The 14,414-nt window shown below is 38.7% G+C and overlaps 1 protein-coding gene across 2 annotated transcripts in view; it reads right to left on the bottom strand.

Annotated features, from left to right (window-relative positions):
- The window catches only part of LOC102206613 (phosphatase and actin regulator 1-like), a 50,724-nt gene that overhangs the window by 8,784 nt on the left and 27,526 nt on the right, over positions 1-14,414 (bottom strand). For both annotated transcript variants that reach the window (XM_005721405.2, XM_005721404.2), the window contains exons 3-7: positions 12,408-12,488; positions 10,509-10,712; positions 9,617-9,965; positions 4,813-5,012; positions 3,398-3,554 (exon numbers count right to left, since the gene is read on the bottom strand). In XM_005721405.2, coding sequence (XP_005721462.1) covers positions 3,398-3,554; positions 4,813-5,012; positions 9,617-9,965; positions 10,509-10,712; positions 12,408-12,488 — 991 coding nt within the window. The remainder of the gene's footprint in view (positions 1-3,397; positions 3,555-4,812; positions 5,013-9,616; positions 9,966-10,508; positions 10,713-12,407; positions 12,489-14,414) is intronic.

Below are 14,414 nucleotides of genomic sequence, written 5' to 3'. Positions count from 1 at the left end.
TGAGGAGCAGTTCTACAGAGGGGAAACATCTTGGTGATGAGAGGCCACAGAACAGCTAGCCTGGTACGGAAAATCCACTCCCAGCAAGTGCAGCTGAGAGCAGCAAAGCACCTCAGAATGCAATTTCAAACTTTGAGGCCAACAGGCTGCAATAGAAATCTGAGGGTGCAGTGGGCAGAGGCTCACAAAAACTTAAGCACAAACGCAAAGACAGTTAAGAAATAAATGTAATCAGAATTTCTGATCCACATCATCAAACCATGGACCAACCTTACTTTGTGGATTGGAGGTTTGAGGAAAAAATAAATTAAAAAAATTCCTTTAACTTTCACTGTTTGACTGCCATTGTGTGTATGAGTATCATTGCTGACCAAGTTGATCTTTTCTTCCTACAAATTACTGATGGCTACTTCCAGCTTGATGATGCACCTTGTTACAAAGCTAAAGTCACCACTAACTGGGCACATCAGCGTGGCAGTGAGTACAGTCACCTCAATAACCTCATTAGTCACCAGATCCGAATCCACAACACCTTTGGGATGTTTTATAAGGGGAGATCCGCAATGTGAATGTGCAGCTGCCAAATTTGCAGAACTGATGCGATGCAGTCACGTCACACATGAAAATTCAGGGTATTTTGAGAGGACAAGAAGTGTTCCAAAACAGTATAGTTCAGGAAAAAGCTGCTAAGCTCATTTTTTTCTCCCCTACATTCTGCAGAGCATTCACTTCCCAGCTTTGACATCGACTCCCGACAAGTTTATCTTATTGACAAGTTGGCTCACAGACCGAGCACTTTTATATAGTGCTGGGAATAAGTCGCGTAGAGTAAGTTTAGAGTAAAATGCATTCTCAAACTGAACTGAATACAAATGACCTCAATTCTCATTCTTCCTTGTGTCCTGTAGAAGTTATTTATGAGCAACAGAGTTGTATATTGTTTTAGTTGAAAGGCTTTTATCTTATTTAAGCTCTTGCCTCATGACAGCTTGACAGGTGAAAATCCAAAAACGTCACTCATTCATGATCACCAATCCCCACAATGACTCAATGATAAAGCAGTGATGGGATGAAGGAATAAGGCTAAAAGCAAAGCCTGATACCCCAAACCACCAAACTCTTATCTGATGCTGTATCAGGAAAATATGACTGTGACACCTTCAGCTGCTGAGTAAAAAGGTCATTACAAATTTACTGCATACAGCACCTACACAGCAAAAAACAGAATAGCCAGATATGCTTTTTATTTTATTTTATACAGCATCAGAGTAGATGTGCTGTGTACAGGTTATCTCTAGTATGCTTATTAAGTGGCTGGAAGTACTAAGATGCACAAAGTCAGTCACTCAAAATACTTTCAGCTGGAGACTCTTACAATAGCAATCTATCCAAAACAAGTGGTGGTAGATCTGTCTTTGAGCACTGGATCAATGATTGACTCAGTTTCTTTAGATCTGACCTGTTACTGCTCATCAAAATAAGAGCCTGTAGCCAGACATAGTTCTGTGCAAAGAAAGGTCCAGGCACTAAATCCCAGACTGGGCTTTTGGATATCTCAGCATGGATTGAAGATTATGTAGATAGAGATGGTGAAGGTAGAGGAGTTTAAATACCTGGGGTCAACCATGTAAAGAAAATGCAGATAGTGAGGTGCATAAGAGAGGTGAAGAAGAGTTTGCAGGCATGGTGGAGTGGATGGAGATGAGTGACATTAAAATATATAGTTAGTGCTATATTTTTATTTAACCACTCAAATTAAACCCAAGTAAAAGTTGTCAGTTTCAGACAATCCCGAAAAAGTCTTTTTAAACATTTTCAGCCTTATTAATATTTTTAAAAGTGCTTGTTTCTGAACCCGGTGCAAGTATTGCGGACAATACAAATTCCTTCTGAACAAGTAAAATTTGTAACCCTTCCAGATATCAATGATGCGTGGAAGTGAGAAATCACTTAATCATTGATTTAGTTTCTTTCTCTCTGAGCTGCTGCTGACTTATACCAACCAATTATTTAGCAGCATTTAGAAGGACAAACATCATTGTAATTACATCCAGAAATTCAATACACACAAATAAGATATAAGAACGCCTAAGAAATCTGCCCAAGGAAAAAAGGAAAATTTAAAAAGGAATAAAATAATAAAATACATGTTACATGAAAATATGAATACAGTCATTAAATCCAGCGGAGAAAGAAAAAAAACAGCATAAAACCGTGCGTTTATTAACTTTATGAAGGGTAAAAGCACTTCATTTTACTTTCCATACTTTTCCCAGTGAATCAGGTCAGCAGAACTAAGCTGAGGTCAGCGTGTCCTAGATCAGCATTATCATAATCAATTCTAACTGGCCTGGCACAAGCAACTACTTTAAAGGACACAATGCCGCTGGTAATAAAGAGTGAAATGGGAAAGTGTTTGTTAGGTGATACTGTAAAAAAGACGCTGTTACAGAGCTGGAACATGAGAACTAAGCAGACAGTATGTCTGAGAACATGTACTGTGCTGCCGTCACAGTGAGGAGTAGTGCCAGTGTCTCTAGGTAATACTCCGTCAGTGCCGCATCTCATATCGAATTGCACTATTCAGATTTTCATTTTTACCAAGTAGCTGGTGGTTTCTTTGCCCCCTTACCACATCATTACATCCGCTTTATTTAGTCGCGCATGTTCATAAAGCCCAGTGAAATCAAATGAGACCAAACATTGCGTTGTTTGATCTGCTCAGTTACTAGAATTCACATTCATGACCTCAACATATGTATATACATTCCTACGACTTGCACACACGGCATCACTGCAGTGTGTGTAAACTGCTGATATGAAGCGGCTTGCGCGGTGCTGCTGTGTGGAGGAGTCGGGTGGAGATAGTTTGGCACATGCATCACTGTGGTGATTCAGTGAGCGAGGCAGGGAGTCAGGCAGGAGAGGAAGAAAGTGAGAGAGAGACAGGGTTAGAGAGAGAAATGGAGAGAGAGAGAGCACTCGAGAGAGAAGACAAGAGCAGGGAAAAAAAGGAGGAGGGGGGAGTTTGATGCATCACTGAAATTAGGTCAGCTCCATTTTCAGAGACTCGTTTTAACGAAATAAAGCGTTTATCCTTATCGGATATTGGGAAGGAAAAAACTGAAAGGATAGAAAAGACTGAATAAAAATAAGACTCACATGGGCTTTGGACTAAGTCACAATACTGTTAAGCCAGGACATTAGGAATTGTCAGCCCAAAGTAAAACAAATGCTTGCAATGGCTGAGAAAAGCCAGTGCTGTTGCCCAACAGCTGTTATCGGGCTGGCTACAGCAACATCAGCCAGGCCCGCTGGAAATATCTGTCCCAGAAATTGTGGCTGTATTGTAATTGTATTCAGGCTAAGAAGAAAAGCATGTGCGTATGATTCTCACCTTGTGAGTTTGGTGCCTATCTGCTGCCGAGATTCCAGTCTCTCCTCATCTGTCTGCATGGGCAGGATGTTTTTCTCCTCCAGTTCCCTCTTAGATGGACGGTTACTCAGCTTGATGGCCAAAGAGTCTTTTCTTAGTACCTTCTGAGCCAGTGTACCTAAATTTGAAATGCAAAATGTTAAAATAGTTATGGTTAATAGGTATTGGTATGGTAAAAATAAGTATGCGAAAATGGGGTTTAATGTACTGATCTTTGCTATTTGGCTTCTGTTTTCTGGATCTTCCAGAAAACAGAGTTTTAAATATTTTATACCATGGATTTAAAACAATAGCTCTCTAACATTATGTTCCTTCCATGCATTCTGCACAGTTCAGCAGTTTTTCCAAGAGAATATGCATCAAAGTTTTGGCTGATAATTAAATTCTAGATACATTTCTGTGAATCTTTCGGCCCTACTTTGAAGGTTAGTTTAAATCTGAGTTCCAAGAGCCTTCATGTGAAATAAGGAGCCCTGACAATTATGATCAGTCAAACAAACAGTCTCTATGTCTGCAAACATGAGCTGTCCAAACAAAAACAGAGAAAGACACTTCTGCTGCTAAGGCACCCTGTTTCTCAAATGCCCTACCTGTGACTTTAATTTGACTTACAACTAGTGCAGAACAAAATGCACATGTTTGGAGAGGTCACACTGCAGCTCGAGTGAGCAATTCACAGAAAGAATGGGGTGTGTTAACAAAATATGCAGCTCATGCACACCACCAACAGCAGTTAGCTTCAATAACTGCACAGAATTGGTCCTATGTTTATGCATGAACAATGCTACATAAAACCATAGTATGATTTAATTTATATGTCTAGAAAAGTTTAATTATACATGACATATTATGATATCATGTTGCCTAACAACCATCTGACAACAACTAAAAAACACAGACCAAGCAATACTGTAGCACAGGTATGTTATAGTTATCTCAACTGACATTAATCCTTAGCTTAACATTTACTGTTATTTTTGGTATTTTATATAACACACACTAACTTAACGAGGCATGCCCCAGTGTGTATGTGTGCGTCACAGTTAATTATCACAAAAAGAAGCCTAAAGTGAGCTACGTAATCAAACTAGATCCCCAGCTTTATACCTGCCAAGTATAAAACAGATCACATTTTATAGTTAAATTTAAAAAAAAAACCAAAAAAAAAAAACCCCAGGGATTTTTAAATGTTTTGGGTGCATAGTTTTAAAAAACTAAATAAATAAATAACCAACCGTACTTGATAAACTAAATCAAAATAACATCCTCAAAAGTCAGACAGTAATAGCTTAAGGGACAGATCAGGCATCTGCTGATGAGCATAGTGCAGTAGTGCAATTTCACTACTCTGTGTTACCATGACAGCTGCCACTTACTTGTAAATATTGAGTCGTCATCTTCATCATCGTCTTCATCGTCATCCACATCATCATCCTCATCCTTATACATGCTGGGTAGATCTTCATAGTCAGATTCATTAGGCAGGTTCTCCTTATCGTCCTCGTAGTCGATGATCACAGATGGCACTTCTCTTCTTTCTAAGGGGGCACACTGACCACCGCCGTGCAGAGCAGAGCTAGAGGAGCGAAAGGGAGATAAGTTATGATGGTTCTGAGCCAAGCATGAATATTAATAGACTGAACAATTTCTAACAAAAAACGAATGCTAAACAAATAACAAAAAGATGATATTTTATGTGCGTATCACAAACATTGGGTTGTTGTGTAATGCCTAAAAGAAATTTGGGAACACACTACTTTCAGACATAAACATGAGGATGGCGTCACTATTCTGTGAAAGACTACCAATAGCTAATAAGTTCAACAAGTTAAAGTCACTTCTCAATACAAATATTAAAAAGAAAATCAACAGGGCATATCATTAAAAGACTTACGGAATAGAGAGAACTCTCTCTGCACAAGGTACAAGGCCAAAGATTAAGACTGAATGGCTTTTACAGCACCTTTAGCCCCTGAGATAATATTACATTTTTTGCAATCCTAATGAAATAAAAATATTAATATTTCAAAAAAATATATAAAAAACAAAAACAGATAAATAATGCTCAGCAGCATTTCTAAAACCACTGTTAGGAAGCATGGTTCATCACTGCAAACAGCACTTCAAGAATGTTATTTCTACCATGTAAAAGACAAAACGTTCATTTAATGGGAAGTATGGTAAAGTGAAAAACTGCCCTGTTGTCTGACCAATTAAAATAAGAAATACTTTGTCAACCTCACCATGCAATTCAAAAGCCAACTCCAATTTGGAGAAATATGTGCTGCCAAATACTGACATCTTTTTGAGGGAAGGCTTAGCTTATTTTAGCAAGACAATGCCATATCGCAACATATACACGTATTACAAAACCACAGCTCAGTAGCTAAAGAGTCCATGTGCTAAACTGGCCAGCTTACCTGCTGTTTAGACCTATCACACACTGAAAACAGCTGGCAGGTTATGAAATGGGGAAAAAAATATGACACTGAAAATTGAAATCCCTAACAAGCAAGACAGACCTTAAAACAGTAAAAATTGTCTCCTTAAATATATATTAAAAAAAAAATGTTATATTAGAACCATTGTAAAATAGATTATTTGAAAGTCATTGCACTGTGCTCTCGTTTACATTTTACACAGCATGCCGACTTTTCTTGGAACAGGGTTGTGACAGATTAGGATGGCCATATTATTTGGCCTTGCTAAAAGGGTGAATTTATGAAAACCCTGAGCCAGAAAATCCAGTTGAAATGGGGAAGATCATCATATTTCATCTCCATTATCTTTCAGTATTTTTTTTTCTTAAATTCATACAGTATTATTAAAACAATAGCCCGCACAAAACCCAGAAAATGAAAATGGCTCAAAAACAATAAATTGGCTTTGGGCTTCTGGTGCAGAACATAATGATAGCTTAGTGGGTTTTTAATCCAAGTATAAAGCGAGGGGAGATACACTGTGTAACTGGAGCTGAATAAGAGAACTTCAGTACAAAAAGCCTGAATACCAACTAACTGCATTTCTGCGAAGCCCTACGCAATACCATGCAATTCTCTGAGCTGCACAGAAGGAAAGAAAGAGTAACGGATTATACAACTTGCATTATTAACAGCAGCCTGACGAGAATAAACTTCACTTTCACAAGCAGTCACCGGTTGGCACTAGCAAGCAGCAGTGACATATATGACAGATTCATTAATAACGACCTAGCTGAAGGTTGTTATGATGGGACACTGTGATGTAACCACGTCAGGCTTTCAGACTAATTGTGAGCAACATCAGGGCCATTACTTCCTTATCCCTACTCGAATAGCTTTGGTGAAAAAGAGATCCTAATGTAAGAGGTTACATAATGTGCAATCCGCTATCATGTCCCTTTTCTCCAAACATGAAGAAATGCAGCTCTTGTAAAGAGCAGCTGGTCATGTTATGTCAGGCCAACTGTTGGAGGGACGCCTACTCCATGCGCCTGTGCCCACACACACACATTTACTTCAAAATTAGGCCATGCTACCCTGTGAGGCAGTGTGCCGATTTAGACCTGTATGGTAGTGCTACAGAGCTGGCAGGATGCGACCTCTATAACACAAGAGCAGATCTGAAAGTAGCAGACACAGTGCCACAAAAACAAATACTAATAAAAGAGGACACTCTATGCTAATGACATTTCTCAGTGATTACTCTGATTAGACCTGTTCTAGGGACAGCTTTTAGTAACAAGACATTCATTACTCCATAATGATCAGAAACTCATCAGATAAAAAAAAAGAAAAGAAATCAATTCTTTGTAGAAGAAAAATGTCACTAGCAAACGCAAGGGAAAATCTGCATTAAACGCTATACTAAAACTGTGCAGATCCCCTTTTTGCTGCTAATAAAGAAGCTCTTTTCTGGTGCACAGACTCCATAAGACCTCTTGGAAAGTGTCCTCTCCTATCAGACACAAGGACTTTAGCATCAGATGCATTAAGTTCTACAAACTGTGATGCAGGGCCTGTATAGATGAGACTTTTTTAACAAATACCACTGATGTGTAATTGGACTGAAAATCTAGAGGCCAAGTAAAAAAAGTTCAGATCTTTGTGATGCTACACCATTTCCAAGCAACTGCCATCAGGAAATATTGCTTTAGTAATGGGGTGGACATGGTCTGCAGCATTGTCTATGTAGTTAAACTCTCTGTCATTTCTACGGTTTTACATATAAGGACATAATAAAAAGTTATCAGGTATTGCCAGGTTTTAAAATGAGGTAAATACCACCTTTAGCAGCAAGAACTTAAAGTAATCATTTTCTGCTTGACTTTATCAGCCTTTCACATTGTTGCTGAATGAATTTTGGACCATTTTTCTTTACAATTTTGCTTCAGTTCAATGAAGCTTGTGGGCATTTGTTTATGCACAGCTCTCTGAAGATACACTTCAGTCAGCTGAGGTCTGGACTTTGACTGGGCCTTAATTATTTTCTTTTTAAAGTCATTCTGTGGGTTTTCTGCTGCGCTTGGGATCATTGTCCTGCTTGACCCAATTTCAGCCAAGCTTTAGCTTTTGGACAGATGGCCTCACATCTGACTCTTACATTTCAGGAGTTTATGGTCAACTCAGTGACTGCAAGGTGGCCAGATCCTGTGGCTGCAAAAGAAGCCCAAATCATCACCCCTCCACCACCTTGCCTTACATGAGGTATTTGTGCTAATATGTTGTTTCGTTTTCATCAAATATGGCACTGTGCATTATGGCCAAGCATCTCTACTTTGGTCTTCTTTGTCCAAAAGACATTTTTTAAGAAGTCTTCTTCACATGCAACATTGCAAACCTAAGCTCTGCTCCCATATTTATTTATTTATTTATTTTAGATAGAAAGAGGCTTTCTACTGGCAGCTCTTCCAAATAAAACATATTCGTTAAGTCTTTTTCTACTTGAACTGTCATGAGCTTTAACATTTAGCATGCCAACTGAGGCCAGTAAAGTATGAAATTTATCCCTCTGGGTTTGTTTTTTTTTGCTGACCACTGCATGGTCTGACCTTGGGATGAATGTGATAGGACACCCACTCCTGGAAACAGCAGCTCTCTTGAATATTTCATACTCTATATACTGTAGAATGATGAACATCAAATTAGGAATGGCCTCATAACCCTTCCCAGATTGATGCAGCAATAAGTGCTTCTTTAAGATTCATTACCACCCAAATTGCTGTTTTTAATAGAGGTCCTCACACTTGCTGCCAATCAATTCATCAATTGCATTTCATTTGCAGCACCTAGCTGCTACTTACCCTCTTAATTCCCATGGAATCAGTAAGGCTGTACTTTGTTTTTCACTTACTGCTTTTGCATTTTTGCTTGTTTTTTTTAAATAAATAGTGACATGTTGTACTATGTCTTTTATTACTGTTCATCTGAGGTTGTATTTACCTAATTTTAAGACCTGCTAAGGGCTCGATTATGATTATTATTATTTTATTACATTCTAAAACCTTGGGTTTGGGTGTACTTTGTTTTTGCCATGACATATAATATGTGTATGCAGTTCTGGCATAACATTCCCTGAGAATCACCTCATCTTCTTCCCACAGTGCATCTTGCACTCATGTCTTCTACGGATAACCAATTCTCACACACCCAGGTGTCAACATGATGTAAAAGAAAATGTGACTCATCAGACCAGGCAGCCTTTCTGTTTTGCTCCCCGGGAAGGTTTTGGTGGTATATTCATGCATGTGAAGGTTCTCAGTCATCCAGGTCATGGTACACTAACTTGGAAAGAAAAATGACTGGACTCCTTCAAGTTTTTTGAAGATGTTTCACCTCTCATCCAAAAAGCTTCTTCAGTTCTAAGACCAAATGGTGGAGAGTCCCAGATATATTCAAAATGTTGAATATATCGTCTTGGTCAGCATCACAATTTGATCAGTTTATTACATTTGTCCATTTTCTTTCTATGTTTTCTGTAATTTAATGTTCTCCTGCTGCCTATCGTGGCCCTCCCCGTGTTGTGACTGATGAGTGTAGTTCTGTTACATAAGATCCATCTGTGTCATTTTTAAACATACACACGCAGCATTGTTTAAGTTTACTTAAGATATTACATGTGATTTACAGACAGAAACTGAGCCATAATTCTTCCCTGCCTTCCCACAATCAGATTTAATGACCAGAACTGAGAGCTACTAACCTTTCAAACCTCTGCATGGAGAGTGCCAGGGTTTTATTGAGCTCCTCGATGATCCGACTGGGGGCGTGTAAGCTGCCGTACTGAAGCTGGAGCGGGTGACCGTGGCTCTGGTGTAGACCGGCTAGACCGACAAGCTGGGAGGGTAGTAAGGTGCCATGTAGGGAAGGCATGCCCTGGGGAGGGGCAGACTTTTGTGGGAGAGTGTTGAGGGGGTTGGGGGATGGAGAAGGGGAGGATGAGGAGGAGTCCAGCCCCCCTGGAGGCACGCAAATCATCACTTTCTTGGGTGGCAGAGGTGGAGAGTGCTTTCCCCCAGGCATGCAGGGCAACTTCATTGGCTGGCAAGAATCTAGGGAATTGTTAAAAAATTTAAAAAAGGACAAAAAGAAGATTCATTGGACTTATTATATGAATGTCATGCATGGCATAGCTATTGCAGTTTATGGTGCAGATAGATAAACAAAGAACACAGATGAGTGGAAACGGCTCAAACATCAGCCCAGAGTGGGGGAATTACACCAGAGTAATGCTACTTCTCTCTCCTGACAGATTGACAATGACAGATAAAGCCAGCTGACCCAACCAGAGAGGGATTTAATGAGACTAGTATAATCCTATGAGCATGTGTGGCTGTACAGGTACAGTTTAAAGCCAAAGCAGTTATCAACACAAGTACCTGCTATTTACTTTAAAAATGAATCATTTTTTGACAGTTAAAGGTAATGAAGCAACACCCAACAATGTACACTTTAAGGAAAAATATTAAATCAAGTGTATATTATGTTGTATTTATTCTGCTTGGATTAAAGAAAAGTTCTAGAAAAAAAACATATTGCCTGGAGTGATTAAAGCTGCACAGGCATGGAACGGACCATAATCTAGGACAACTGACCTGTGCTGTGGTTTGGGATCCTAGAGAAAGGCTTTGGGGGGAGAGCAGGAGGCTGTTTATGGTAAAGCGGTGGTTTGGCAGGGTTGTCCTGATGGTCACCTGGATAGCCAACAGATTTCTTAGTGGGCAAGACCATCGACGATTTCATAGAGGGCTCCTGAGTGCAGACGCTGCCATCCATTGAGGATCGGAATTCAACGGTTGCTAAAACAAGGAAAAAACTATCAATCTGCAAACAGTCAAAAATGCATTTGACTACACAAGAAAGACACTTTCTAAAAAGACTGCATAAACTAAGTTTAAAATGAACTTGATGTGTTTTTGAGACACTGGGGGCTTGGACTGTTTACAAACCCGAGAGCTTTTTTATCAGCACACACCAGACCGTGGAACAGCAGCAGACAAGCAGTTTGACAGAACTTTGGAATTTTAATTCTTTTATAGTTCTCATCCATTTGATGTTTTTTTCTTTTGCATGATCACACTTAAAGGCTGACAGTGCAAGTCACAGTGCTGCTCACATATTTTCTGACTGCCAGTGCATTTATACAGCATGCCTCCCATATTCCCAAATTCCATCTTAGCTATGGACTTTGTTTTTTAAATAGAAAATCACAACAACGTTTCACTCCTCTAATCTTTTTAACATTCAAAAAATTCCTCATGGAGACTTGTTATTTTTTTATTATTAACTAAAGATAACAAACTAATAATTTGTTGTAGTTTTTCAAGCTCTTTATTCAGGGATCATTTCTAGGCTTTCATCTTGAGGCCGGTGCTTTAGGAAGGATCTATGATACAATACAGTAGCTTTCAACACTGTGATGGGAGATACTGAACCATTTAACTTGTTCCATGTTTGGAGATGCTTTTCTGCATACCTTGGCTGTAATGAGTGGTTGTTTTAGTCACCACTGCTTAGTAGCTTCACCTGTCTTGTCTTTCTTGCTTTTCCATGAGCTGTTGAGTTTCTGCAATGTGTACTCATTCACTGTCACACCATACAGTGTTTTCACATTTAGCTATTAAACTCAGTTTTTCAAAAAATAATGAAAGCCAAAATCTTCCATAAACTGTATATAAAAGATGGACGTAGCTATTATGACATCAGTCATTGGTTGATCAAGTCCCATCCTAATTAAGCCCTTTCATGATTGCCATCTTTATATTTTTAAACTGGGTTTGAGAAGTGGTAAACCTGAGGCCTACCATGTAGGCATGGACCCATACAGTGTTTTGAATATCATGTTGTATTCAGTGTAATGAATATCATGTTGTATTCAATAACACATGAAACTAGCAATTATGATCTTGAACTTGTCAAATCCTGTTTACTATACTCACAGATCAAGTGATCAGTAGCACTGTTTTCCCACACTCTTGTGTACAATTCTTTTTTTTTTTCCTCAGAAAAAAAAAATTGGGCCATTAAAAAGAAAAAAGGTTCAATGCTTTGGCTTCACCTTTAAGGTCCAGAAGCTGTGTCTATCTTTTATATACAGGCTATCATTTCTTTCTTATCTGCTCTCCTCACATCTTGGCAAGAGTCAGCCGAGCTTCTCTGACTTTGTTTTTGATATCCTGCGGCATCGAGCCCCCTGTTGTGTGATTCAAACATAATAAAATATATCTTTAGGTTGTGTAAAGCACATCAAATCCAGATCAAACGGGGGTTTTTTTTTTAAAGCCACAAATTTTCTATAATGAAAGATTCTATCTCTTGAAGCTCTGTGCCAAATCTTGAAGAGTGCACACCAGAGGCTACTGATTAACAAGGAGATGAATAACTGAGGACCTTTCAGTTTGGTACGCCACCGTTACCCTTCTTGTAATTTCTACTTAAATCTGAAACAGTTTCCATCTGTTAAATCAGAGAGAAACTGCAGAAAATCAGCTCACCTTTTTCAAAGATCTCCTTCAGCACTCCTCTCTTGATAAGCTCATCTCTGCTCTGTCGCATTGACATCTTCCTCTCCAAAGCTGATGTTGTAAAGAAAAGGAGTGTGATAAAGAGGTTTTAACACTGTAACTTGTCATTCAAAAAACTATGAGCGTTATTTCTTTGTTTAACCCAGGCTAAACAATTCACAACATGGATGCGGTCATGTGTTTCACAACATTTTTTTTTTTAAAGACGCATTCACATCAACCACTTTTGATGTAACATTTCCAAATGCCTAGAAATGTAATAAATAAGTAACAAACATCAAAATTACTAGCAATATGCCAACAAAAGTTTCTCATTTGCATCACAAGTCAAAGAAATATTTATTTAATTGCTTATTTGTTTCCTTTACTCAAAGTGTTCAGCAATCAGAAAAAGAAAAAAAATGACCAATCAAACATCTGGTCCAGCCAAAAAACAAAACAAAACAGGTTTTCTTTTTGTGTGAAATGGATATCAGTCACTATCTGCATTCGGTCACTGTGATAATCCCATAATTAATCCCAGTTTCACCATATACATTTCGTCTGGCTTATTTAGATTTTGCTGTAAAGATAATCAGTCGTCTCTGCTGAACAGTTAGAACAATTAGAAACTGTTCCCCGTTTAACACAGATAAAGGATAAAAAAGATATTCCAGCAATGCTTCTCATAGTAATTCATTATGCAAAAGATGCCATGTCCCATAGCTACTGTTTCCTTCTATTTTTAGGCTTTGCGAGTTGAGGCACTTAAGATCTTCTATCAGTAGGCTGAACAAAAGCAGTAAAATACAAAAAAAAAGAAGTTGTTACTCATTTTAAAATCTAATCTTGCACAGAAGCTAATTAAGAACGTGAAATGAGGATGAGCAATAACAACAGTTGAGCACGCTGCACAGGAGACTCGTACACCCTGTGCCCAAGTATGAGTGCTTGACATATCAGAAGCCCTGACTTCTGAAATCAAAAATGTTCAGTGCTACTACATATTCAGAGCACATTGGACAAAAATACACTGGCATCTTGACCTCTCTATTCCTTGCACACCATTCACAGCACATTACACTTTAAACCCACTGCTCAAAATAAGTCAAAATCACTACGCTTCTTTATGAGTTTCTCTATGGTACCAGGTGTTCATCATCAATGCTTACTTCAAAAGCTTTCCAAAGCTTTTTGATCAGCCCTGAGCAAGGAATTAGTTAAAAAGTTAAACATATTTTTTGGGGAGCGAGCATACATGACCGAATATTCCCCAATATGCCTCACTCCTTTACTTCAGCTGCCAAGTTGGCATATTGCAGTTTTTATCCTTTCATATGCTTAGTCCATAGCCTTGCCACGTGGGAATGTCAGCTCAACAATGAATGCAGGACTTGGAACAGAAGAGTGGATGTGGCCACAGGTTGTTAATTGGATTTTGGATGGGAATGTGAGTCCCTGGTTTAGGCTCACATAGGCAGTACATTAACCATGAGTCAGGAGGTGATGGTCCACTGTTTCTTCCATTCTCAGATTAAGGAAAAAAGCAGCAGGATGGTGGTCTGAGCTATTTGGGGGGTGACGTTGGTTGATGCCATCTCTTGCTCTAATGTTGAGGCCAAGAACATCAATACTTGGTTACGTTTTCAAGCGTATCTCCTGTTCTTTCAGCCCACTAGTATGTGTTTAAGGCTTGCTTGGGGCTGCACACTGGTGATAGGACAGCACAGCACATCATGTGTGGCACTGACAATGATCAAATATGTAACAGATGTAGTCATTCTTAACCTTTCCTTAATTTAAAAACATCTGTATTTTGGGGTTTCTACAATCATTTCTAGCTGTTGAGTAACATGCGGCTAACAAATTTAATCGAAAATAAAATATTTGCACATTACCAAGCAATTTCCATAAAACTCCCACAACCAACTTTAGGTTAGTGGTAACAACTGTACTGTGAAGTAATTGGATAAAAAAAATATCTATATCTATATATAT

The sequence above is a fragment of the Pundamilia nyererei genome, unplaced genomic scaffold (assembly GCF_000239375.1).
Source record: "Pundamilia nyererei isolate P.nyererei 1_Seehausen unplaced genomic scaffold, PunNye1.0 scaffold00004, whole genome shotgun sequence".
Taxonomy (NCBI): domain Eukaryota; kingdom Metazoa; phylum Chordata; class Actinopteri; order Cichliformes; family Cichlidae; genus Pundamilia; species Pundamilia nyererei.
The sequence above is the reverse complement of the archived record's forward strand: the minus strand, read 5'-3'. Positions and strand labels throughout refer to the sequence as shown.